Source organism: Chenopodium album, chromosome 1 (assembly GCF_948465745.1).
Source record: "Chenopodium album chromosome 1, dcCheAlbu1.1, whole genome shotgun sequence".
NCBI lineage: Eukaryota > Viridiplantae > Streptophyta > Magnoliopsida > Caryophyllales > Amaranthaceae > Chenopodium > Chenopodium album.
In genome coordinates, this window is record NC_137834.1 from 5,998,656 (window position 1) to 6,024,633 (window position 25,978).

Here is a 25,978-nt window from a genome sequence, read left to right on the forward strand (position 1 = left end):
TACTAAAAGTCATGAGTATAACATAAATTGCTCATTTCTCAACCCAAATACATGCGTTTATCATCAAAATGCTCACAATTCAACATACAATCATATGGGACAAACAATTTCAACAATTATACATTACATAAGAAAGCCCCAATTCGTTTTTTTGGGTATTTTTCTTTTTGAAAAATCCGAGAATCAAACTTTTCATCTCTTCCACCATGAATGACCTCGCTTCGCCATTGATGTCATCATCGTCATCGTCGCCTACATGGAGAGAAGCAAATCCACCATCATCGTCATTGTTGTCTTTATTGTCATCGTCATTTCCTCCGCCGCACGAACTATTTCACCCGACTTGACTGACCCAATAATGTGTGGTCTCATAATATGAAATGCTTAGTAGTTACTCCGTAGTAAGGAGTACAATTAACTACAATTTGTTTTACTATGGAGTACTTTTTTGAAATGCAAATTCAAATACAAGCAAATACGAAAACGACGAGTTCAATTGGTTTTGCAGCTATAAATACGGACATCATCACTGTATTCCTCATTCCCAACTGAAGAAAATTCAAATTGAAAAAAAGAGAAAAGAAAAAAAACACAGAAAAATGGCGGGAGCTCAACAACTAAAAATGGCGGAGAGAGAAGCTCAGAAGTCGTTAATGGTGACGCCGACGACGCTGATGACGAGAGATCAGAATCAATGGCAATGGAAGGTTCAATACGGTCGATGCTTCACTTATCCTTCTTCGTACCACTCTAAAATCACCGCCATAACCACTAGTACTTCTTCTTTTCTCTCTCCTCTCAAGCGAAGTCAATTCAAGCCTGTTTGGATTACTTCTTCTGGATTCTCCATCGTCTCTCTCCATCCTTCCTCTGATGCCTCCTCCTCCGCTGATTCCATCCTCACTGTTTCTCTTCAAGGAACTATTGTTGTACGCTTCTCTCTCTCATCTCTCTGTTAACGATGATTTTATTGAGGATTTTTGAGCTAGGTTTTAATTGGATGTTGTTTTTGTAATCTGCGATTATCGATGTGTTTTCGCTGGATTATTGAAAAAAATCGGGTTGAAATTTGGTTAGTTGCTATTTGCGAATATTGCGATTGCGATTGCTAGTGATTATTGTTAGATCTCTTCCTAGAGAATTTTGTGATATTTTATTGATAATTGTGTTTTATTTGGTTTTTATGATGTTGTGATTACTGTTTGATAATGATTTGATTGTTAAAGTGACTTCCAATTTTAGTTTTGATGATAATTTTGGATGTGTTTTAATGGCTTCGAACTTATAATTTGAAATTAATTTTGATGTGTAAGTTTGCTGATAGTAATATTTTGATGAAATTTTCATCTAATAGTATTTGCAGTTTTGATTTTGGGTGAATTTCTGTGAAATGTCCGTTGTTACTTGTGAGAATCGATATTGAGCTCATATATTATTAATACACTAAATCGAAATCTGTGCCTAGCAGCGAGTTGTTGTGAATTCGCCGAATCTGATGACAACAACATTGTGTACAATGTGGTGGATTAGAAAATGAGCTTATGATTCAGTGAATTCTTAGTTTGTTTTAGATTCATCACATTGTTAGACTATACATTTTTCTTAACCAAAAGGTTTCCTTAATCTGCGACGAGTTTTTGAGTACTGCCATGAGTTTTTGAGTAAAGGTCAGCAGATTACTGTTGGTGTAATGAACTAATGATGAGCAGCTTTTGAAATTCATTTGACAATAATGGTTAAAACAATTGATATATCATATTTGGGGCGAGGTTCTTCTGAATGCTAATAGGTGTATTGTGTGTATGGTATGGCATTTTCATGATCAAAACAAGATGAGCATCAAAAGTTATTATTGATTAATTGAGTTGAGATAACTTTTTAAGCCGTTAAAACTTGAATATCGGTTCATGTAGTTAATTGTTTAGTTCTTTTTGCAGGAAGAGCACTTCATCTCCAAGCTGCAGTTTGTCTGGCCTCAAGTCTCATGTCTCTCTGGGTTTCCTACTCGAGGTAGCCTAGTTGTCTTTGCAAGCTACGTCGATTGTTCAGATGAGGTAGGATAACCTTTTGTGCTTCCAAATGCTCAGATGCCTTTGTTTCCATTCTAGAACCAGTACCTTTCAACATGACTCGATATTGTATGAAACTGCAGTTCTAGTAACTGTAACTGTAAAAATGAAATGTGATTTCTATAAAGTAGTTGAAATATGAGATGCCCTCCTTAGATCAAGAAACATGAGAGTGCAGTTAAGAAGAAACTTGTCATTTCTCCATAGAGTCATATCAGTCATTTGAGGTTTCTCACACTAAAAGCTATTATATCTTCATATACTGTTTTATCTGATAAATAAAGAACCAACTTCAGCTACGGATTAATCAAACATTAGAAAAATTCATTGATCTTGACTTGTTTCCATCAATGAATGTGAGTATGCCTCAAACAGCCTAACTCACGATGGATTTGGTTAATTTTCAGAAGCAGAAGTTTGCCATGCGGTTTTCAGGAGTGCCGGAAGTACAAGATTTCATAACCTCATTGCAGGTGAAATCTGAAATCAATTTTTTTGTTTTCCTTCTTATGTGACTTGTTTATGTTCTGGAAATGCTTTTGAAGATAAATTATGATTCATGACAAAGCTTGTCATATCTTATTTGCAGGATATCCTTTCGAATAAAATCCCTAACAGACCTTCAACTGTTGATGCCATATCTGCAATATCTTCTCAGTCTGAGTTTGTTCCTGCATATAGGTAAAGTCATGTGCAGAAGCTTTAACCTGTGGGACTCCTAATAACCACATGATAAACTTCTGCTTCTGCTTTACCTGCCCTATTTTCGGAATGTTCACTCATTTTGTAGAGGACAACAAGATTAATTATAATTACTATATCAATTGTAGGCCTGACACATCAAGCATGATGACCCCGGGTTATGATTCTAACCCATCAAAGAACTTGCACAACGAATATGAGGAATCACAGACCCAAAAAACAGTTGCTGATTCTCAGAACCATGTTGAAGCACTTCCTCCTCGCTTCACATCACTTCTGTCCAGCTGCTCTGTTGAGCACGAACAGGGTTTGCTCCTATCCTCCTTAAACAAGAACTTCATGCTCCTTCAATGAGTCATAACCTTTTTTATTGGAATATATCATATCTTGTCATTTTTCCTGTGTTGTACGCAGATAAATTAGCTCTTGCTCTTGCACCTGGTCCGCAGAAATTTGACCTGAAAGCTCAAATTTCGGTACTCATTCGTCACTTAACTTGCCACACTAATATTAATCAGAGCCTGTTATCATTTTGTTGAACCAGATCTGAACAGTTGAACCAGATCTGAACATCTGGAACTGTTTATTTCCTATATAATTTAAAAATTAGGGCCTCTAATACATCTGATTCTGGTTTTTTTCCGTCACTAATACTCTGCATCTCCTTGCAGAAATATATGCAAGATGCATCTTTCCTTGGTAACTTTCTTTCATACATGGCTCCAAGTGGTTCCTTTTAAATTTCATCTATTGTGCATCATGCTGTTGGTTAAAGCTTTCTGAATTGCAGGATTTGTTCGTTGTTTAATGCAATGATTTATTAACCTCTAATATCTTAGCTCATAATTTAATCTAAGCACTGATAGTGATTCACGTTTGCATGCTCATTTATATTTCTAAGTTCTAAGCTTTGTTTTTAGTGATAATTTAAGTATTTTCAAGCTCCGATAATAGGAAAAAGGTGCCTGATTGTATCTTATTCATTTCAGTCCCTACAATGCTAGTAATAACTAATAAGCTTGGTTATTGGTACAAGATACTTGCTTAAAATAGCTGAATAAACTGTCAAACCTTGTATTATAGCTATATGGACATATGGTGTTATGTAAGGCTAACTTCCCTCTAGTATTCACCTGCTGAAGTATTTTGTCTGTATGATTCCAGAATTGAGACTTGAATCACTGTTTAGCTAAGAATGAGTCCTGACTTGTTTCGTTAATTCTTAATATCATCTGTTTGTTCTAATTGCTGTTCTATTTCAGATATGGTGAGTAAAGTGAATGAGGTAATCACTGAACTCGGAGATGACTTCACGATATAGAAGTTCCAAGAGTATTGCACAAGTCACCTTATGTATAGTGCTGCTCCTTTCACTTAGAGCTCAAGTGCTCAACCCAAAGAAAAAGATGGCCTTTCCATGAACTCAACCATATTCATAAATTTTGCTCCTCGACGTTACTGTGATACACGAAGTATATAGCAGTATAATCTTATCTGATGTTACAGTCTTTCTAAACATTTATGCAAAAACATTACCTACAAATTAACACTTACATACAGTTTGTTTGGGAAAAGTAATGAAATTGTGTTTAGAGATATAAAGTTCAATTTACATTGTCTGGAACTGAATCTCATTCTAACTCTTTTAATTTTTCTTTTGGGATGTAGGTTGGAGTATACCTAAGGGTTAGCTATGTAAAAGCAAAATATAGAAAATTTATTGTTTAATAGACATTAAAAACACCTATGGTCATGTAATATTATCACAAATAGTTAACTAATATTATAGATTATAGATAGTCCATAGAAATCCTCCATCATTTGTCCAATTGCAAATTAAAGTTAAAATTTCTTAAAAATAGTGAAACCGAATTCAAGATAAGAAATAATTCAATTTTCAAATGTATAATTGAAGATACTACCATACGTTTGTATAAAGTGTATTTGATGCATTTATGTCCTGTAATTCTAATAATTTATATGGTTACATATAAACATTAAATATGTCTCATTTTATCTAAATTGGTACTCCATAATCCTTGTTAGTTTAGAACTATAAATCAAACTTATGTCTATTGGTGTTAGTAACAATACTTATTTATTACCTACTCTATAACATTTTTATTTTTAATGACTTCATGCAACATACCATTTTATTTTAAATTTTACATACATGCTTTATTGTGGATTTGTGGTCAAATAATATCCATGCCTTTGACGACAATTGGTGCGCAAGTTTTAACAAGTGTCAATATCTGACATGATTCTATAACAGGACAAAAATTAAGCGAGAGAAAACGAAGACGTGTTGATAGACCCTAATAGAATTTAATTTGATCATCTTTCATGTAGAGTACTTAAATAAGTAAAATTTTACGAGTACCTTTTGTACATTTTCTTAACAAAAAATCAAGAGTCAACTTAAAACAAGGGGGTTACTAAATGCCACTATAGAATTACTTAGGGCGCGGTATTAAATTACTCATTTACCCTTATAACTTATATGTTTAACATCATTCCATTTTTCTCACCAACCATACTCCTTCCACCACCATCACCCTAAACACCATCACCACCACCACCCTAAGGTTGCCGGAATCACCATCACGTTAAACACCATCACCACCACCACCCTAAGGTCGCCGGAATCATCCAATTTTCTCACTATCTATCACACCAAATCAACCACTTATCATACCAAATCAACCGGAAAAAGGAAGAGGCCGACGGCAATGGAATCGCGGCGTGGGAAGGGGGTTCATTTGCCGGGAAATGTGGGGAAAACACCGGTAATTTTTTTTTTTTCGCACAAAAACCATAGTCGCGTGCTATATGCGACTCCACCACGGCATAGTCGCATATAGCATGCGATTACACCGTGGTGGAGTCGCATATAGCGTGCGACTACGCCACGGTACAGTCGCATATAGCGTGCGACTCTACCACGGTGTAGTCGCATGTAACATGCGACTGTACCATGGCATAGTCGCATGCTATATGCGACTATACCATGGTGTAGTCGCATGCTATATGCGACTATACCACGGTGTAGTCGCATATGGTGTAGTCGCATATAACATGCGATCGGGTACAACGAAAATTGAAAAAAAAGGTCTGACATATACTTGACTCGACGGTTGTCGTCCCCACCAAGTGCCTCCGATATGAACGTCGACCGTCGTCGACTCATTTTATATGTTGTGGGTGGTGGACCATTCAAGGTGGAGCTGTGGTGTATGATGGTCAAGGTGGAGTCGTGGTGGACCGGTCAAGGTGGAGTCGTGGTGGTGGCCCAGTCAAAGGTGAGTGGTGGTATGGGTGGTGGAGTTAAGACAAAGTTCGTAGTTAATAATGGTTGGATTGTTAAGTAATTTTCAAAATTATAAGGGGCATAAAAGTCTTTTAATACTATAGCTTGAGTAATTTCATTGTGGCAAATAGCAATTCACTAAAAGAAATCCAAACCCAACCCGTTTCTCAAATTCGAGCTCTAGATTTTGTGTAGCCTACCATTACAAATTCCAATTACTATCTTACCATGTAGAGTTGTAGTCTTATAGACTCCCTTTGTCTCCCTCATCTACCAAAAAACTCCTCAAAATTTCGACCCCTTTCTTTTATTTTAATTTTTTTAAAAATAATTTTTTATCATCCCCACAAAAACACCAGTGTATACAGATCACAAACCTTAATACACAATTCTGAAACTCCTCTGAATCAAACACTCCAGAGCTTCAAATTGCTCTTCAATGGCGTAAAATAAATTTCACCCTAAATTAAACAGAAAAAACCGCCATTACCAATTTTCATTTTCCAAGCTTCGATTAACCAATTTCCACCAGATCTCCTTTCCTTCTTCTTCATTGATCTGAATCTTTCCCTAATTTTGAATAATCAGAGTGATAATAATTTTCTAGGGTTTCTGCTGAATTTCTTCGATCGAAGTAAACATGTCGGGAGCGGCCTCAGCGCTGTTCCTTCTAGACATTAAAGGTAGAGTTCTCATATGGCGGGATTATCGCGGTGATGTTTCAGCGGTTCAAGCTGAGAAATTCTTCACTAAGTTCATCGAGAAAGAGGTTTGTTCTGATCTATCTAACCTATTTCTTCATCTTAATTTGATTTCAATCAAGTTTAATTTTGATTATTAGTAATGTTTTTTGGCTGATCTGAATAAATTGAGACTGTTTTTACAATTTTTGAATGTTTAATTTGGATGATTTTCCTTATTTTTAGTTGTTTTACTCGTATCTATATGTTATTGGGGGCTTTGAATTGAGCTTATTTCGTTAGTAAAGCTCGATTTTCGCTGTTGTTCATGAAGTAGATCCCATTTAGAATGATGTAATTTGGATTGGCAACTAATGTAGGAAGAAGTTTTAGGTTTGGCCCATTAGGAAATGAAGGGTGGTTCTGAGATCTTTGGTAGCTGACTAGCAGTAGCAACTTTTGCCTGCTCACATTGTTTGATTGGTAGTTCATATTGTTGTTCAGCTTAGAATGTGAATTGGGGTTGAAGACTTATACTGATTTGCAATCTTATTAGCTGATTCTTTTGCTTTTATCTGATTGTAAGAAAGCTTTGTGTTTGAGTTTGACTTGGAGTTTTTAGGGTGATTATGTTTAGTGATCATTGTTACTTGGAGATTTGGAGTTCGACAAAGGATTTTTTTTTTTTTTTTTTTTTTTTTTTGTTGTTGGGGGGGGGGGGAGTTAGAAAAATTCAGATTGACTATTTACAAAGAGTAATTTGTGTTTATGGATTTGTTTGAAGCTTCCAAGAGTGATAACGTACTAAACTTGTGAATTAGGAAATTAACACTAACACAATGTTTGGATTGAGAGAATTGGAGGGCAAGGAAGAGAAGAGTAAAGAAGGGATACATCCTCCCTTATTTGGATACCTTTTGGTATGAGGGAAAGGAAGAGAAATGGAAGGCCTCTTTAATAAACCATATCCTTCCAATGTTGAAAAGATTTGGAGGGAAAATGTAACATTACCTTCTCCCTCCCCTCCCATTCCTTCTTCTTCCCTCCCTTCTCTTTCTCTTCCACTTTGCTATCCAAACAAACCATAAGTGATATAGATTAATGTTAGTGGACCAACCGAAGGATCATCTCTTGGGGGATTTGTGGTTGTCACAATTAATTGAAAGGTTTTTTTTGGGGTGAATTCCCTTGCTAGTACAGGGCAATTTATTTGCCATTGGGGTGGACTCTTTGTGCAATCTTTTACACTTTGTTTGGATAGGAAGAAATGGAAGGAAAAGAAGAGAAGAGAAATGGAGGGGGACAAAATCTCTTGTTTGGGTAAAAGATTGGGGGAAGGAAGGGGAAGGAGAGGGAGGGATCAATTTTCCCTCTCTCTTTAATAACCATAATCTCTCCAAAATTGGAGAGATTTGGAGGGAAAATGGAGCTCACCTCCCCCTCCCTTTCTTTTCCCTTCCCTTCCTCCATTTTCCCTCCCCTTCTTTTCCTTCCTTCTTTGCTATCCAAACAAAGCATTAGAGTCGGCAAGATCTTCTTTGTAAGTGGTAATACACAACACCTGTTCAAAGAAGGAATGTTTGCATAAGTTTCTCTGTCCTTTTATGGTATGCCTGGTAGGTGAATCTTACTTTTTTATTTTGTCAATTGCTGCTTGTTTCAGGGTGATCCACAGTCGCAAGATCCAGTTGTGTACGATAATGGGGTTACATACATGTTTATACAACACAACAATGTGTATTTACTTATTGCTACTCGGCAAAACTGCAATGCTGCTAGTGTTCTTCTCTTTCTCCACCGTGTAGTTGATGTAAGCACCATTGGTAATCATTGTTGTTGTACTAATTTTTTCTGTTCCCGTATGTTTGTCATCCTTTGGAAAAGACCTGCGTTTTCTGGTAGACCGTTCATCTGAGAACAACTTTCATATGCAGGTGTTCAAGCATTATTTTGAAGAGCTAGAAGAAGAGTCACTTAGAGATAACTTTGTTGTAGTGGTAAGAGGTATTATCTCTCTACTTAAGACAATTCTGGTATGGCTGAGATTGATGCACTGATACTATGCCTCATCTGCAGTATGAGTTACTTGATGAAATTATGGATTTCGGCTATCCTCAATTCACAGAAGCAAAGATCCTTAGTGAGTTTATTAAAACTGATGCTTATAGGATGGAAGTCACACAGAGACCTCCTATGGCTGTGACCAATGCAGTTTCATGGCGTAGTGAAGGAATATCTTACAAGAAGAATGAGGTCGGTTTGTGTTTCTAAGTTTTGTTTTCACCTTTGTTAACTTGCACTCACTGATCAGCTTCTCTCTTCTATTACAGGTATTTTTGGATGTTGTTGAGAGTGTCAATATACTTGTAAACAGCAACGGGCAGATTATAAGATCAGATGTTGTTGGGGCATTGAAGATGAGAACATATTTGAGGTGGATCAAATTTCCTCCCTACTGTTGCTAGAATAAGATCAAACTTTCAGATGTTGCTTTATTATGTCTTTGGACTTTTTTTTTCTATTGCTTGAAATTAGCTCATGGTCTTGTAATCATGTAATGAAGTCATAGCTCAAGCTCTGTTTTGCACAAGAAAAATGAAGGAGAAAATGATGACATGTTCTGCTTATAAATGACTCCTTTATCTTTCCTTGTGTGTTGTATGTGCATGTTTGTGGTTTCTTTTCTCGGGGTGGGGGAATGGGGGATTGCAATCCCTGTGTTCAAATAGTAACTTAGCATTACATATTTACTCCTAACTACAAGCGTGACTATCACTTTATTAATTCATTTTTTCTGTGATAAAGCTTCTGTAAAGTTGCATTTTTTCATTGGTAAAGTTAGTCTCTATACTGCTTGTTTAGTCATCTATGAATTGAAAGGTATTTGTAATTTCTCTCTAGGTTTTTTTAAAAAATGTAGCAAACCTAATAAGTAACTAATCTCCTTTGATGTAAAAATGGAAAATGTATAATATTGTTGAATTAAGTCAATTTTTTTTCCTTACCGTTTGCATCCTCTGTGGTTATATACTTATATTTTGATATTCTTTGTGGCAGTGGGATGCCTGAATGTAAACTAGGCCTGAATGATAGAGTATTACTGGAGGCTCAAGGACGAACAACAAAGGGGAAGGCTATTGACCTGGACGACATAAAATTTCATCAGTATGTTTAACTATTTTAAGATTTAAGTTGTAGTAGCTACTTTTGCTTTGTTTATGTTGGGAGTTGTAGGTGGAATATATGGTTGGTAAATTCTTGTATAATGATTGATCGTCTTTTCCCTTTTGCTATAGGTGTGTACGTTTAGCTCGTTTTGAAAATGATAGGACCATATCATTTATACCACCAGATGGGTCTTTTGATCTCATGACATATAGACTCAGTACTCAGGTTCACTTCCATGATTTCTCTGCATTTTCTCTCCTCTTTGCCACTTGCCCCAAAGACATTATATTTTTTTCTTCCTTTAAAATGGTTTTTGATATTGTTTTGCTTCAGGTGAAGCCTCTAATTTGGGTTGAAGCCCAGATTGAGAGGCACTCCAGAAGCCGTATTGAGATCACAGTGAAAGCTAGAAGCCAGTTTAAGGAGCGAAGGTATAGCTATAATGATTGGTCAAACATGTCTTGTGCTTTCTTCTGTCCTCTATACTTGTGTAACTGTACATCTTCTAAGTTTCTTGTTTATGTGATCTCAATATTATAGCACTGCAACAAATGTTGAGATTGAACTACCAGTTCCATCTGATGCCACCAATCCAAATATCCGCACATCGATGGGATCTGCTGCTTATGCACCTGAGAAGGATGCTTTAGTCTGGAAAATAAAATCTTTCCCTGGTGGAAAGGTAAATTGTTGTTGGAATCAAAACCTGCCTTTTATGGATCATTATGACATACCTCTATAGGCTCTAATATAATAGGTTTTGAAATTTGTTTTTTTTAATACTCTGTAATGAACAAATTTCAGGAATACATGTTGAGGGCGGAGTTTAGTCTTCCTAGCATCACTAGTGAAGAGACACTACCTGAAAGAAAAGCTCCTATACGGGTGAAATTTGAGATCCCGTATTTTACAGTTTCAGGAATCCAGGTATGAAAACTTGGAGATTTTGAAAAAAGCATGCAAAATTTATCTGTTCTTGGCTTCTTGCATCATGTTCTGGTTCTGCTTGGTATCTCTTTTGCTTGACGTGTGACTACTTATATCTTTAGGAGAAAACAGACATTGATAAACATAAAAATAGGTTACATAGTTTTGGTAGGACCTTCTTCCGCCTCATTTAACATGACATATTTTTTGCCTGGATTGTGGTGTTACCTATATACTTAGTTGAAGAAGGAGATTTTAGAGAACATAGTAATGAAATATGTTTCCTTCTCCACAACCTGATCAGGGATGATAATCTGTGTCCAATGATCATATATGTCCAATTTATCGAATTTTAATGATTTCAGTTATCATAATTCTTTTCTGCTTTCCCTTTGAATCTCTCTACCTTGTGTACTGCTGTGCTGTGTCTAATATTTTCCATCCCTTCTCACACCTTTAGTATAAAGCTAGTATTTTCTGATTAATGGAATCTGAAAAGTAAAACCTTTTTCTCTTTCAGCTACTTCTTGGACATGAATAATATACTGTTAGATTTTCATTCTGATCTCTGTCTTGAACCAGAGATAAATGTACAAATTGGCATCTTCTATTTTCTGTAGTTAGACCTATTCTGTTTTTTTTCTCCCCCCACCCTCTATACAACTATAAACTTTGCATCTGATATGGTCACTTTCATGGTTAGAATGTCAGAAATTTTTTGGGTTCTGAAACTTGGCTTGAGTTGAAATCAAATTAAACCCGTTGCCAGTTAATTACATTTAAGTCATTGCATTAGCTCCACTTCTTTTCTGCGGTATAGTTGATGGTCATGTAATATTGTACTATGAACTTGGGAACAGTAGTTGAAGCATTAGTGATTTTTTGTAGAAAGAAGCCAACGAAAAGTGATTAGACTTAGCACTTAGGATTTGGGTTAGGATATTGGATTTTGTTGAGTTGTGAAAGAAAAAGTCTGAGAGAGGAGGATACCAGAAGAACGAGGGAGGAATTGAGGAAAAAGTAGGAGTGTGTGTCTCTTAATCTCTTAAACCTCGTAATTATCAACCCCAGTGTACCCTCTCTCTTATTCGGTTCTTCCTATCAGCTTCCAATTACCATATATGATGCAACGATGCTGCCTCCCTTTGTCATCTAAGTTTCTTTTTAGCTTTATCATGTATTGGGCTGCATATATTTAGATAGGCCAGCAAGTGAGCAACCATTCTGTGCCTATTATCCACACATTTTTTGCTTATCTAATATCCCTAATGCTCCAGTGCTGGGATTAAATTATAGCAATTCTTTGGACTTACACTTTAGGAGGCCATCCCATAACTGAGGGATAACAGAGTTCATATTATGTGTGACCTTTTGGATACAGTTAAAGGACGTGGAGGATTCAAGAGTATCACCGGGAGATTCTTATGGGCTTATTTTATTTCATTATCATTTCTTATTTCTTTGTATCATCCCCCCTAGATATTCTGCTTTTCCCTTTAAGGTGAGGTTTTGTGTGGATTTTAGCTTTGGTACTGCTCAATACTTGGTATGCTCCAAAAGCGGTGGCCATGGATGGATTTATTACCTGACATTTGCTTGCTTTGTTGGGCTAATAGCGAATCTTCACTAGATGCATACTGTTTGCTACCTTTGGAAAAGACACTTTGCAGGCCGTGAAGAGTTTTGGGGAAGACCTTCAAGTTTACTGTAGTGGGGTTTGCTACAGGGAAGGAGAAGAAATTGCTTTGGTGAAAAGGCAATAATGGCTATTTTTTGGTTTGTCTGGAGTGGAATGGTCTTTTATTTTTGTGAATGGTCTTGGTGTCTCAGTGTCTTGTGTGATTAATTGTGGGATATAGTAACTTTATAGCTGTCCCAAATTACTCGATTGGGAACGTACAAATCAATGGGCTATTGAGCAACAACTAAGGTGTCTAGAGCAATAGACATGGAGAAAGAGTAATGATACAGTTTGGAGAATCTGTCATGATTAACGTAGTTTATGTTTTGATCCCACATTCTAGTTTTGAACCTTTCCCATTTTCCTCGGAGAGTTTTCCTCTTCAGTTTGAAGTCTAATGGTCATACAAAGGCCTCAGGTATTTGTAGGTCACCCCTTTGAAGGAAATAGCTTGCAATTGTTGTATTTGTGCAGAAGATGAAAAATCAGTAGTTTGTTATTGTCGTGTCAAATGATCTGGTAAGGCTGAAGATGTTCTGGTGGCATGGGAAAGCAAGATCAATAGAAAGTGAATTCATAGATGTTTAACTAGATTCCTATGGAACTTGGTGGTACATGTACAAGAAAAAGAATAAGCAAGTATTTTATTTAGGGCAAAGCTCTCTCACATCCTACTTATTATGGAGTATGTTGTTTTAAGGGTTTTAAGTGTTAAACTGTTATTTTATAGGTTCGGACAAGTTTACGAGGCAGGTCAATCTTGGTTAAAGGTTGCAAAATATTCATGGTTTTTGTTGACCCAACAGGTTGAGGTCACATAAGTTTTTAGTTGTATGACCACTTATCCTAAACTTTTGTAAAGTTTTTGGATTAACCCAACAGGTTGAGTTCACATGTACTTGTGGGTTCTAGATATGAGTGAAATTCTGTTCAAAACCCAAAACTGCAGGTTGGTTTTAGGGTTGAGACTCTGGTCATGTCTTTAATTTTAACCTGCCTGTTGAAGCCAACTGCCTTTTTATGAGCACCATTATGAAAGTGTAATTGTTGGGCCAGGAGACCTTGTTTTTAGAACTGAAGGGATATGTGATTAGTATCTTGATGTCGATAACTGTTGCTGACTTGCTGAGGCAGATGTGTTGCCCAAGGGGACAGTGGGTATATAAAGTAGTGCACATCCCATTAATGTCCAGCCTGAATTTGGGCACAGCCAACTGTAAGATGCAAACCTGATATTTCAATGTGGCTGACCTTGTATACTGTGTAGTAGATCTTTGTGATAGCTTCACTTCTGTTGTTGCCCTTTCCAGAAAGTTCCACTATATCATTATCTGTAGTCCCGTTGAATGTCCATCCCAGGTGCTCAAGTGAAAATATTTCCTGTATTTTGGTGGGTCCTGGAAAAAAAAGTAGGACAATGTAGTTCAAAAACTTAAGAAGTCAAATTCCAAAGTGTTCTAAATCTTGGTTAGTGGACAAATGTAAAAGTGCTGCATTATTGCCTATTGCCATGGTCTACATATCCCTTGCATATGTAGCCAACTTTGATCTTGAAAATTTTAGGTGATAAACCCAAAGTGTTAGATTAAATCCATCACTTTACTACCTATGTTATTTTCTTGTCTGGTCAATTACTGCAGTCAGTCATATTGTCATGCCTTATATTTTCCCTGTTCAGTGTGCACTTTCGTTCTTTGTTTGCTCTGTTGATTGTCCTTTGAGCTCAAAACAACTGTTATGTATATCTGCAATACTTATTCTGCAGGTTCGTTATCTTAAGATCATTGAGAAGAGTGGATACCAGGCTCTGCCATGGGTGAGGTACATAACAATGGCTGGTGAGTACGAGCTGAGGCTAATGTAATTCAACTGGTGATCCAAGTGCTATTTGGTATGTTTATTTGTATTTCGGGGCAAAAACTGGAGAGTTGGACTAAAATGAGCATGAAGCAACTTTGATTTCTTTTTATGGGTCGAGCAGTTCAGCAGTCCCTTGTGACGTATCTCCATTCTCGAGCTGATGAGTCTGTCATTCATTATCTTTGTTGCATACACTTGAGAGTCTATGATTGTGAAGTTAAGTCTCAGCCGCATAGCGTTTTGTTTTAATCTTTTGCTAGTTCATGTGCAGAATTTTACTTCACTGATGTGAAGATTGTGTTCTGCTGGTAATTTGATCTGTGAAAATGAATTTTTGCCCGTCACTTTTAATTCTTTGTTTCAGGATTGGTGATGTGGTTCATGTAAGAGAGTATGAATACCTGTTATGAAATTTGTAATTCTATCTAATTACCTCATTCTTTTGACTAATATTTCAGAAGATTGATATTTTGAAATGAATTGAATCAATACTTCCCAAGTTTAGAGTTCCATTTAAAAACTAGAATCACAATCACCTTTCTATCCTATATCCTTTCAACTGTTACTTAAGGTCAAGTACACATATTGACGAGATAGTTTTGCATTTGTGTTCGCCAAATAACATTGCATTGGAATATCGAGTAATAGTGTATTGATATCCTAAGTGGCGAATAATATGAAATCATGTAGTCAAGGGTTTGTTTATATGTAACAGAGTGTTGGCTGTTAGTGATGTTGATCTTGGATGCCAATCTTCCTTAAGAGGCCTTGATATCTTTCGTTTTAAGACTTATACGCTTGACAGTGCCTTTCCCCCAGCCCATTTCTGTTGGGAGATTTTCGCCAAGACTTTGGAGAAATTTCGTAATCTTTAACCATAGTATTGTGAGCACAAAATTTACAGTTTAATGGTTGTATCACCTTAAGGATGATTCAGATTTGGACAGGAAAATGAATCCAAATGAATCATCGGTGATATCAAACATTAATGTTACTCCAACGTCTTTGAAATCGTCGAACTAGTATCCTTTATAGACAAGTATATGAGAATAATGAGGCTAATAATGGCTAGTTTGCAAGTAATTGAAACGGTTTCCACAATGGCTTTTTCTTAATCATGTAGCAAATTTCGAAGAAGGATAGATGCTTTTATAATGATAATAACAACAATTTCAGTGACTTCATTGTAGAGAATCTATCAGATGAAAGAATCCAAATATGCTGATCAAAGGAGCTTAACGAAACATATTGACTAGAAGATAGAAAACCTTGAATAAAACCGAACATTAAGTCTTACAATAAACAACACACACTACATCATACTCGACCACCATGCTAAAACCAAACATCACCGCTATATACTGCAGGATGATCATACTTCTACGACTATTTTACAATGACTACAATTTTTACCGCCATTAAAGATATGCACCGAACCTTTGATCTTGTATACTAATATATTTTTTCTTATACATCATCAAGAGTGCATCTTTCTATTTATATGGCTTTGACAAGATTGTAGTCATTGCAAACGCTTCCTGTACTAGGGGGGACATACGCGAAAACATACCTACTAGAGCCTCTAGTCACTCTTTATTCTTAAGTTTGCCTTTATTTCTACTAGAAATACTGCTGATATATTTCTAGCTAGTTGTCTACTCAAGAGTAGAGAGCCTCTCCAGGAACTGGTTGAAGGTGTCATCGCTCTCTAGCATGCTAACCCTTATGTACTTTGAGGAGACTCCAAACTTTGGCCCTGCCCTTGCTCTGATCTTTAGCTCATTCATCAGCTTTTCGGCATCTTCACCTGTTTTCAACTCCATCCATGCATATGCTGCAATCAAGCAGAAGACGCGAGTTAATGACAAATATTAGGCAAACAAACAGCACAACAAAAATCATATAGTATGCTTATACCTGGATTGGGATGAGAGGTCTTGTTCATGAACTTGCAATACTGTGGGGAGTACTCTGGCAAGTTGAAGGCACCGCAACGTTTGATGGCAGCTCTGAGTCTTGTCCAGCGCTCAGCCAACATACGGTGGCTGAACTCAAAAAACTTTTCTAATGGTTGCTCTATCACCTCAGGGTTACCTTTAGAAAGCTTACCATTGGCAAGGTGCTCATAGCTATTAGCAACAAACTCGAGTATCTTTGCTGCTCGAAGTTGCCCTTCATGGCAAGTTCCAATGGTCACCAATAACATTAGTTTTATCATCCTCATTGCAATTTCTTTGTCCTTCACAATTGCCCACCTTCAATATAAACCATAATCACAATTTTAGTTAATATTCCACATACAATTTTTTGTTTTTTTAGGCTTCATGACATACAATTTAGATCATCAATTAGTTATATTTACACATCTTTTTTTTAAAATGTATCTATCCACGAACAGATCATTCCCCTTATTCTAAGCACTCCAAGAATTAAATTCTCTATTTGTTTACTACAGTATTACTTAGCACGGTTTGTACAGATTATTAACCTTTTCCCCATTTAAACATATATATTTATGTATAAGGAGCCACAAAAGTTGATTGATGCATACACGTAATTTGAACTCAAGTCTCGTGTACACTGACCTAATATACATGTAAGAATTGATATATGACACATTTGAAATTATTAATCATATTTGCATAGCATAATCTAATGAAAGTTTAGAGTTGATAAAAGTTGAGATTAATTTAGACGCTTACCCAACACGGGAACCAGCATGGCCAGTGGCCTTAGACAAGGTGAACAACATAACATCATAATCAGCAGGAGCAGTGATGGGTGTATACTGTGGCCAGTAGTAAGCAAGGTCGCATATCACCATCCCACCTTCCTTCTTGACCACCGGCTCACGGAGCCTACCATCCGGGTTGTTTGGAGTTGTCACCACTTCAATGTAGGGGCCTTCCTCGTCGAAAGTGTTAGCATCTCCCTGCCATTTGTATATCTCCGATTTCTCTTCCTCTAATGCCTCCTCATAGCACTGCCAAGCAAGAGAAAGAGAAACTTGTCATCAAATATCATTTTATGAGTAGTGTATGTATGACCTTAATTATCTTATACCCTAGGATTAAGCCAACATGCATGCACGTATTATCATAAGGGCGTGGTTACGTACTAAGGCCATGTTCACTTCACCTTAAAAAAACATAATATTAAGTAAAAATAATTTCAGTTCAGTAAAAATAAGCTCAGTTCAGCCCATTCTAGCTACCTTAAAAAAACAAGGCAAACATAAATTAGTCGCAATCATTGAAAATACTTAATTACTCCCTTCGTTTTTTAATACTTGCTCCACTTTCCTTTTTCGGCCGTTTTTAAATACTTGCGCCATTTCCTTATTTGGAAAGCTTTTACAATATTTAACTAATTTCTCTCACCTAGTGGACCCACCACATATTTTATCTCCTCCAATCCTCTCCACTACTTTTGCTTTTTACAATTTTTTGTTCTTCCACTTACCCCACTACCTCCATATATTATTATTTTCTCCCATTTCTCCTAAAATTCCGCGTATGGAGAAATGAAGCAAGTATTTAAAAACGGAGGGAGTAACAATTATAGTATCAATCTTACTTACATGTATAGTCACTTAGCTTCAATATAATTTAGACAACGTTATTTCAGTATATTATTAATTGATTAAATCTATATTATCGGATGAATATGATTAAGTTGTAATTGCCTTATTTTCTTGTTATCAAAATGGCAAAAATCATAATTTGAAATAACATGAAATAAAGTGGGTTGTTCGACCGGCCAATTCAACATGATCATCATCAATGCTTCATCTAATTATACACATGACCATGTGCTCATGGTTGTTCATATGGAGAGCATAAATCTAATTTTGCATGTGTTAATTTAAGTAAACTTTCATAATTAACGATATTCTCTTAGCTTTATTTGGTCTTTCAATCTTCAACATATAATTTCAAACATAAATGTTTCCACTTTTCGTATGGACTAAATATTCGTAGTATATATTGTCGGTCCATTCTACATTATATTAACACATTAAATGCGTGGCTTCCACAATTGAGTATATATGTAATAATATGAGTTATATATATATATAGTTGCATTGTAATAATATTTTTTTTAGAGGACCCATCGAAGATAAATTGCTTTTTGAAGCACTTAACATGTTAACCATTACTTAATTCTAAACATTTGACAGCCTTTTCCTATTTTTTGATAATTATTAATGTATAAATTAAAAAATTTAGGGAAAAGATGGTGAAAAAGAATAAAGGGATAAATAAAGAAGGATGGGATCCAATCAAACAATATTATCTTGCATGATTGTGGAGTGAAAAATAATTTAAAGAATTCTTGCAACTTGTTTTTTTTTTTTTTTTTTTTTTTTTTTTTTTTTTTTTTTTTAAAAAAAAAAAAATTAGAAAATTAATTGAGAATAAATAAATCATAGAAAAGTTGAGTAAATTAAATTTATGTTCTTTTTCTTTATTATATGGATGCCAAAATTAATTAAGTTGGAAGAAATTGAAACATGTTACATGCAAATGTTTAGAATTAAGTAAGCAAAGGTAGCAGCAACAGACACGGCTTGTAACACGTAAAATAAACCACACAATTCGTAATTAGCATTTGACACAACCTATATTCTCGCTACCATATAATTTAATTACTATTAAAATTGGTAATCACTTCACTATTATTTGACAGATCAAGCTAATTAATTTCATTCGATTCTATGAATTATTGGAGTGTATGTAAAAAATTTGATTAACTAATATGTGGTATAACTCCTACCTCTAATAAACACACGGATTGCATGTTCGAGTTCTCATATTATGGGTTAATATTATAAAATTAATGTCGTAAATTATTTTATGCACCTAGAATAAATGTTACCTATTTACTTTTACCGTGATAAAATAATAATCGGAGGAAAAAAAAGTTACCGAGTAATAGGGCTCAGCACAAACAACGGGAATTTGCATTTTCTTCTTGGTATTATTATTTGGTGTTACGTTCACGGTGGATGCTAAGGCACGAAGGGCTACGGAGAACAATTGAGATGATCCTGTTCCTCCAATGATGTACCGGCCTTCGGTCACAGCATTCCCCACCACGCGGTGCACCTGGTGCACGGCTTCACTAAACTCGGGCAGCTGGTAGAAGACGCCACCCTCGTCGAAATCAGCAAAGTAACTCATAAGGTCCGATGCCTTAATGGTCACTTTGCACTTATCATCCACGTTCTTCCAAAATGTGTAGTAGATCTTTGGATCACCTCTGTATTCCGAAACAAAAATTAAATGAATAAAACATATTGGTGATGAGTAAAAAAAAAATTAAAAAAAAAAAAATTATATTTACATGTGATAGTGTAATACTACCTCCGATTTTTTTTTTTTTTTTTTTTTTTTTTTTTTTTTTTTTTTTACTTGCAACTTTTGGGTATTATTTGAGAGATATAAAATATTCCAAAGTTGCAATAAAAAAAAATCCAAGCTAGTATAAGAAAACTAAATTAACTAGATGGGTCAAGTTAGGTAAAGTAATAGAATTTCTTTAAAAAAAAAAAGAGAATATAGCGAAAATAATTCTAAGAAACGGTCCAAAAGTTTAAAAAACAAATGGAGTACTTAAATATTTAATATTTATTTTTTGTACGAAGTATTTTGGTACAAGTATTTAATATTTTTTGATGTATAGTTATAAAATGGAAGTACATAGATTATGCACAAAGGATGGCTAAACAATAATGCATGCATTCTAATTTCTAAAAGAAAAACAGATAAGAAAAGAAAAGAGATAATATTTCGATCAATTGGAGAAAATGATTTCTTTTAATTTGCATTCGATAGAAATCATTTCTGTAAAAAGTTCAATTTTGTTAATTTCCCTTTCATGCATGCATTGAGCTAATTTTCTTGTAGAATCTCTACAGATTAATTTTTATCCAATGCATGTCACTAGAATGGTGTCCAGAGTAATTTGAAGAGGATGATATGCATGTCCCCAAAAAAGAAATCCTTAATATAGTTTTGATAAAGATTATCCAAATTTGATTTACAACTAAAATAATTTGCGTAAGATAAGATAAGATTAATTTAAATTAATATAAATGGGGTGAATAAAACGCATTCTATATATATATATATATATATATATATATATATATATATATATATATATATATATATATATATATATATATATATATATATATATATATATATATATATATATATATATATATATATATATATATATATATATATATATATATATATATATATATATATATATATATATATATATATATATATATATATATATAGTTACGGAATACATTATATGTAAAGAAAAAAAAGGTGGCTTTTGTGTTTGATACACAACCAAATACACACACACACAAAAAAAAAAAAAAAAAAAAAAAAAAAAGGGTGCTCCATGTGATTTTTATAACGGAAGAAATTTTGCGGGCTAAAAGGATTACATTAATTCAGTATTGAAGTAATTGATTTTAAAAAAATCAATTTTGAACTCGAATGATTAATTTAAGATGGTTTTTTCAAAAATATATATATATCACGGAAAATAAATTCCCGTTGGTGCACCCATTACTCTTCCACTCTCACAGAAGGGAAAAAAAAACACACCCACACACACAAAAAAAAAAAAAAAAAAAAAAAAAAAAAAAAAAAAAAAAAAAAAAAAAAAAAAAACTCATGTATGCATGCATGGTAAAATCGGTACCAAATTACTTAAAATTTCTCCTTTTGAATAACAAACATAGATATGTGTTATTGGTATATATTGACAAGAAATTGTCAAGTGATGTTACCATAACTCAAAAAAAAAAAAAAAAAAAAAAAAAAAAACATATGAACAAAGAAATTAAACTAACCGATCAAGGCTAATGACAACATCGTTGGCATTGCAATAACCATTACTTTTAACAACACCGTTACCATTATTGCAATTACCGTTGCCATTAGTAGTATTAGTTTTCTGCTTTCCCTCAGTAAGACACATATTTTCTCTCTCTATATTATTATTTAGGACTCAAAATGAGTTTTGTGTTGATTCTAAGAACCTTGGGTTCAGCCTATTTATAGGGGAAAAAAGTGTGACAAGAGTATTATTTAATAAATCACCAACTTACTATACTTTGGTAGTACTCAATTTTTATTTTTGGATATTTTACATTTTCTTTCTAAATTTATTCAATTAAAATTATTTCATGTTTGATGAGTTTCTTTTTAGTAATTTTATTAATCTTTTCATCAAATCCCACGTGATATTTTTACATATTGTGATCTGGCATGTAAATCATGATGATAGTGCAAAGCTGTGAAGTATTTGAGGAAACTGTTTTTGGTTAAGTGTGAATGAGATCAGTGGGAGATTTGACCACATTAAATAATTTTTTTATAGTGCTTTTACTGATATTATTTAGTACCTAAAATAGAAGATTTCCTGCATTTTTATGTGATATTTTGGATGAAGTTGTGTCAAAAAATTAAAGTGATTGGTTCAAAAAATAAAAAAAATAAAAAAAAATAAAGTGATGGGTATGTTTATATTAATAAGTATTTGCTAAGGTCTCGTTCACTTTATCTTATTTTTGCTAAATTGAAATTAATTTTACTGAACTTAAATTATTATTGTTGAACTTAAATTAATTTTATTGAACTTAAATATATTTTGTATAACTAAACTATTTAACTGTTTCTCTATTATATTTCTTATTTAGAGTTATTGATTTTTGCTGAACTGAAATTATTTTACTGAACTAAATTATTTTCACTGATTTTCTAGTATATTTCTTCTTTTAAGTTTACTGATTTTTACTTAATTGAAATTATTTTTACTCAACTATTATTTTTACTGAATATTTTTTAAAGGTGATGAAGTAAACAAGGTCTTAGTTATAGAAGCTTATTCCTACTAATTAAAATTACAACTTTACAATGAACACAAAAAAAATCTAGATATTTGAAGGGATTTCTATTTTCTATCCAAACTATATGATATATTGATTGTGATCATATTTTATGAACATTGGCTAAGTCTGGCATTTTGATATTAATATCATACTTACTAATTTCTTATTTATTGGAATACTTTTACATATAGTTTAAAATAGTATATACAATATATACTTTGTACATATATTTTAATTTTGTGTTATAAAAATATAAAAGACAAGGGGAAGGCTGTGATGTCGACCTAATTTACAAAAATCTTAGTACCCCTTAACATATACCATTGAAGTTGCAAGCAAATCCACATATTATTATAGATTGTTGATTTACATAATATTATTTTTATTGCAAGCAAATCCTTACCATTTATCATTGAAGTTTTTATTGTAGATTGTAGATTTACATATTATTGTTATTGCAAGCAAATCCTTAACATTTAGGCCTCGTTCAATTCACCTTATTCTTGCTGAAATTCGGTCATTAAATTATTTTTAGTGAAATTAATTTTATTGAACTTAAATTATTTTTGATGAACTGAAATTATTGTTATTGATTTTCTATTATACTTCTTCTTTAAGTTTTAACTGAACTGAAACTATCTTTACCGAACTGAACTTATTTTTACTGAATTGAAATTAATTTTATTGAACTGAAATTATTTTCACTGAATATTATTTTTTTTAAGGTGAAGTGAACAGGACCTTACAATTGAAGTCGCCCTTATCTAATATCAACATAGGATTTCAATGATTCTCAAAGCCAAAAAAAAATTTGTGAATTTCTATTTTGCTTATAATTGAGAAATAATAAAAATTAATTTTTATTGAAGGATTTGATGGATGATCAATAGTTCAATACACTAGCTAGTAGACTCAATAGTCAAGAGGGTGAGGTGGGTAAAGAGTAAGGGTTTGTTCACATTTACTGAACTGAATTGAACTGATTGGAGCTGAACTGAACTGAACTGAAATTAAGTAAATGTGAACAGGCCCTAAGGCTATGTTCAGTTCAACTTATTTCAGTTTTAATCCGACCTAATCATATCTAAAATATTATCTTTTTATTTGTGTTTATTTATCATCGAATATCTGTGATTTTAGTTTTTTTAAAAAATTATGAAAATTTCATATTTGAAAAGTGCATTATTGTAATACGAATTTAATGATATCTCATTTGATAAATTAATATAGTATAAATTAGTATACGGATTAGGTCAACGTTTAGTCAAATATGAAAATTAGGCTCCGTTCACTTCACCTTATTTTTACCGAACTGAAATTATTTTTACTGAACTGAAATTATATTTGCCGAACGTAAATTATTTTTAATGAACTGGAATTATTTTTGCTGAAATTAAATTATTTTTTTTAAAAATGAAATTAATTTTACTGAACTGAAATTACTTTAGCTGAACTGAAATTATTTTTACTGATTTTCTATTTTATTTCTTCTTTAAAGATACTGAATTTTACTAAACTGAACTTATTTTTACTGAGCTTAAATTATTTTTACTGGACTAAACTTATTTTTACTGGACTAAACTTATTTTTACTGAATTGAAATTATTTTTACTTACTATTATTTTTTTTTAAGCTGAAGTGAACATGGCCTTAGATAAGAAGAAAATGAAATGAACATAGGAACAAAAATCATCTAGGCTGAATTGTGTGAACAAAAAACCCTTTGCTTTTGCGAGCCTCTCTCGGACAAGTCACATTTATTTCTAAACCCCAAATAAATAAATCTATTAATTTTTTTTTGAAACCCCAAATAAATAAATCTATTAATTAAATAGGAACAAATTAGAATACTTTAGCTAATAATAGCAATAATTTCAATTTTCAAAAACTATGAGTTTATTTTCTGGTTTCATCTTGTTTGAATTGTGATACGGAGTACTCTATTTTTAATAATCATGCATGGGTCTTGTTATCTTGTAAATCATAATTAATCATGTTTGAAATTATATTGTTATAAGTGGACAAATACATGTTTATTGTTTCCATTTTATACATCAAAGTAACTTTCTTAATTGATTCTTTTTTAACAAACTTTTCTTTCTTCTATATGATTGTTTTCTTCAATAAAAAAAATAAAATTGACTGATTAAGAAGAATGTTAACTAAAGTTCGATAAAGTGACGAGCTCATATTAATTCTGATAAGGACTAATAGATGATTAATTTAGAACTAAAACATGTTCAAATTACTTCTAAGTTCTATAAAAGTTAGTTCGATCAAATGTTATAATAAATTTAGATAAGTTCATGTAGGTTTGCTTAAGTTCAAATAATTGAAAATCTTGTGAACTAAACGCGCTTGACTTCAAAGGTTAGACATTTATATTCAAACCAATTATATAGATCATTATTTATCATGTCACAATAATTATGTGTTCAAGACTACTCTTAATAATTAACAATATGTCTTATGTCAATTGCAATAAGTACATAATTATCAGCTTGTACATCATACCCGCGGTTAGGTTACACATTCAAGTGTGCAAATATTGATTGAGCGCCAAAAGGTTTATAATTTCGTTGTACTATATATTGAGTGATCTTATTCGCTTATATTTCCAATTATACTGGATGTTCTGAATTAATGTTATACTGTCCCTTAGCCAATCGACATGTTTTAAAGGGCTCTAACGACACGTAGCAATCTATTATTAGTAGATAAAGATGAGAAAATATAATTAGCAACTTTAGCAGATAGCGACAATAATGCATCTTTTCCAAAATATTTTTGTCGTATATTGTTGATTGGTTTATTATTTGTTGTATGTAGTTAATTTTATTTTTGTTATTTTTCGTGTACGGAGATCTGGTTATTTATAAGGGGCTAATTAATTCATTTAATTAGGTCAATTCCTCATTTACAACAGATTAAATATATAATAATTATTCATCAATCAATTAAGTAATAATACGTATAATTGTAGCATGATAGTTTCTCTTTGGGTCATATATTTGATTGATTTTATTTGCTCATCGTTCCAATTAAAGTAGATGCTATGTCACTTAATTAACAATTATTTGATAATCTAACAATAAATAATAATTAATTTTTGTGAGGGTATTAACAACATCTAGCTACATTTTACACACATATATACACACATTCCTGCTACTAATGTCTTAAATCCTATGCTAATCTGAATATTCAACTTTAATTTTATTACTTTTCTTGTGTTAAAAATTGTAATTTATCAATCAGTCAGTGTTTATGATTGTATATTATTGACATACATCAAGAGTTAATGACTTTGAGTGTTAATTTTCATCATAATGAATATATAAATAATTTTCTTTTTTAAAAAAAATACTTTGAGCTAAAGTATGCATCTAGTACTCTAGATATACAAATAAAGCTATTATTTAATATATTTTTATGTATTTCCTCAAAAAAAAAAAAAAAAAAAAGAAGTCAATCTGTGGTCTAAATTCAATTCTAATCATAACATGGCGATGATAAATGATTGATAATTGACTCTATACATTGCATGGAACCATACATGCATGTTACTACGTAATAACATGCATTAAGAATATCTTCCTTGGTCGTACGTAAATGATAATTAACACTATATTCGCTAGAATACATTAATTACCTAGT

General features: G+C 33.1%; 3 protein-coding genes across 3 annotated transcripts; 2 read left to right on the top strand and 1 right to left on the bottom strand.

The window, feature by feature from the left end:
• Positions 1 to 564: 564 nt before the first annotated feature.
• LOC145639989 (protein POOR HOMOLOGOUS SYNAPSIS 1-like) lies at positions 565 to 4,385 on the top strand. Its single transcript, XM_081691320.1, has 8 exons — positions 565 to 929; positions 1,938 to 2,054; positions 2,477 to 2,542; positions 2,659 to 2,750; positions 2,900 to 3,078; positions 3,186 to 3,247; positions 3,443 to 3,470; positions 4,034 to 4,385. The coding sequence occupies exons 1-8, from the start codon at positions 600 to 602 to the stop codon at positions 4,090 to 4,092; spliced, it is 933 nt and encodes a 310-aa protein (XP_081547446.1). The 5' UTR covers positions 565 to 599; the 3' UTR covers positions 4,093 to 4,385.
• A 1,932-nt stretch (positions 4,386 to 6,317) lies between these two features.
• Positions 6,318 to 14,847, top strand: LOC145641234 (AP-1 complex subunit mu-2-like). Its single transcript, XM_081692262.1, has 11 exons — positions 6,318 to 6,850; positions 8,425 to 8,571; positions 8,696 to 8,758; positions 8,838 to 9,014; positions 9,092 to 9,195; positions 9,819 to 9,926; positions 10,058 to 10,154; positions 10,263 to 10,360; positions 10,470 to 10,611; positions 10,734 to 10,856; positions 14,303 to 14,847. The coding sequence occupies exons 1-11, from the start codon at positions 6,722 to 6,724 to the stop codon at positions 14,399 to 14,401; spliced, it is 1,287 nt and encodes a 428-aa protein (XP_081548388.1). The 5' UTR covers positions 6,318 to 6,721; the 3' UTR covers positions 14,402 to 14,847.
• An 804-nt stretch (positions 14,848 to 15,651) lies between these two features.
• Positions 15,652 to 21,408, bottom strand: LOC145640055 (tryptophan aminotransferase-related protein 1-like). The gene is made up of 5 exons (XM_081691386.1): positions 21,281 to 21,408; positions 19,326 to 19,659; positions 17,100 to 17,380; positions 16,315 to 16,652; positions 15,652 to 16,231 (listed from the first exon to the last, which is right to left on the bottom strand). Exons 1-5 carry the CDS (start codon positions 21,406 to 21,408, stop codon positions 16,053 to 16,055), a joined length of 1,260 nt encoding a protein of 419 aa, XP_081547512.1. The 3' UTR covers positions 15,652 to 16,052.
• Between the last annotated feature and the right edge of the window lie 4,570 nt (positions 21,409 to 25,978).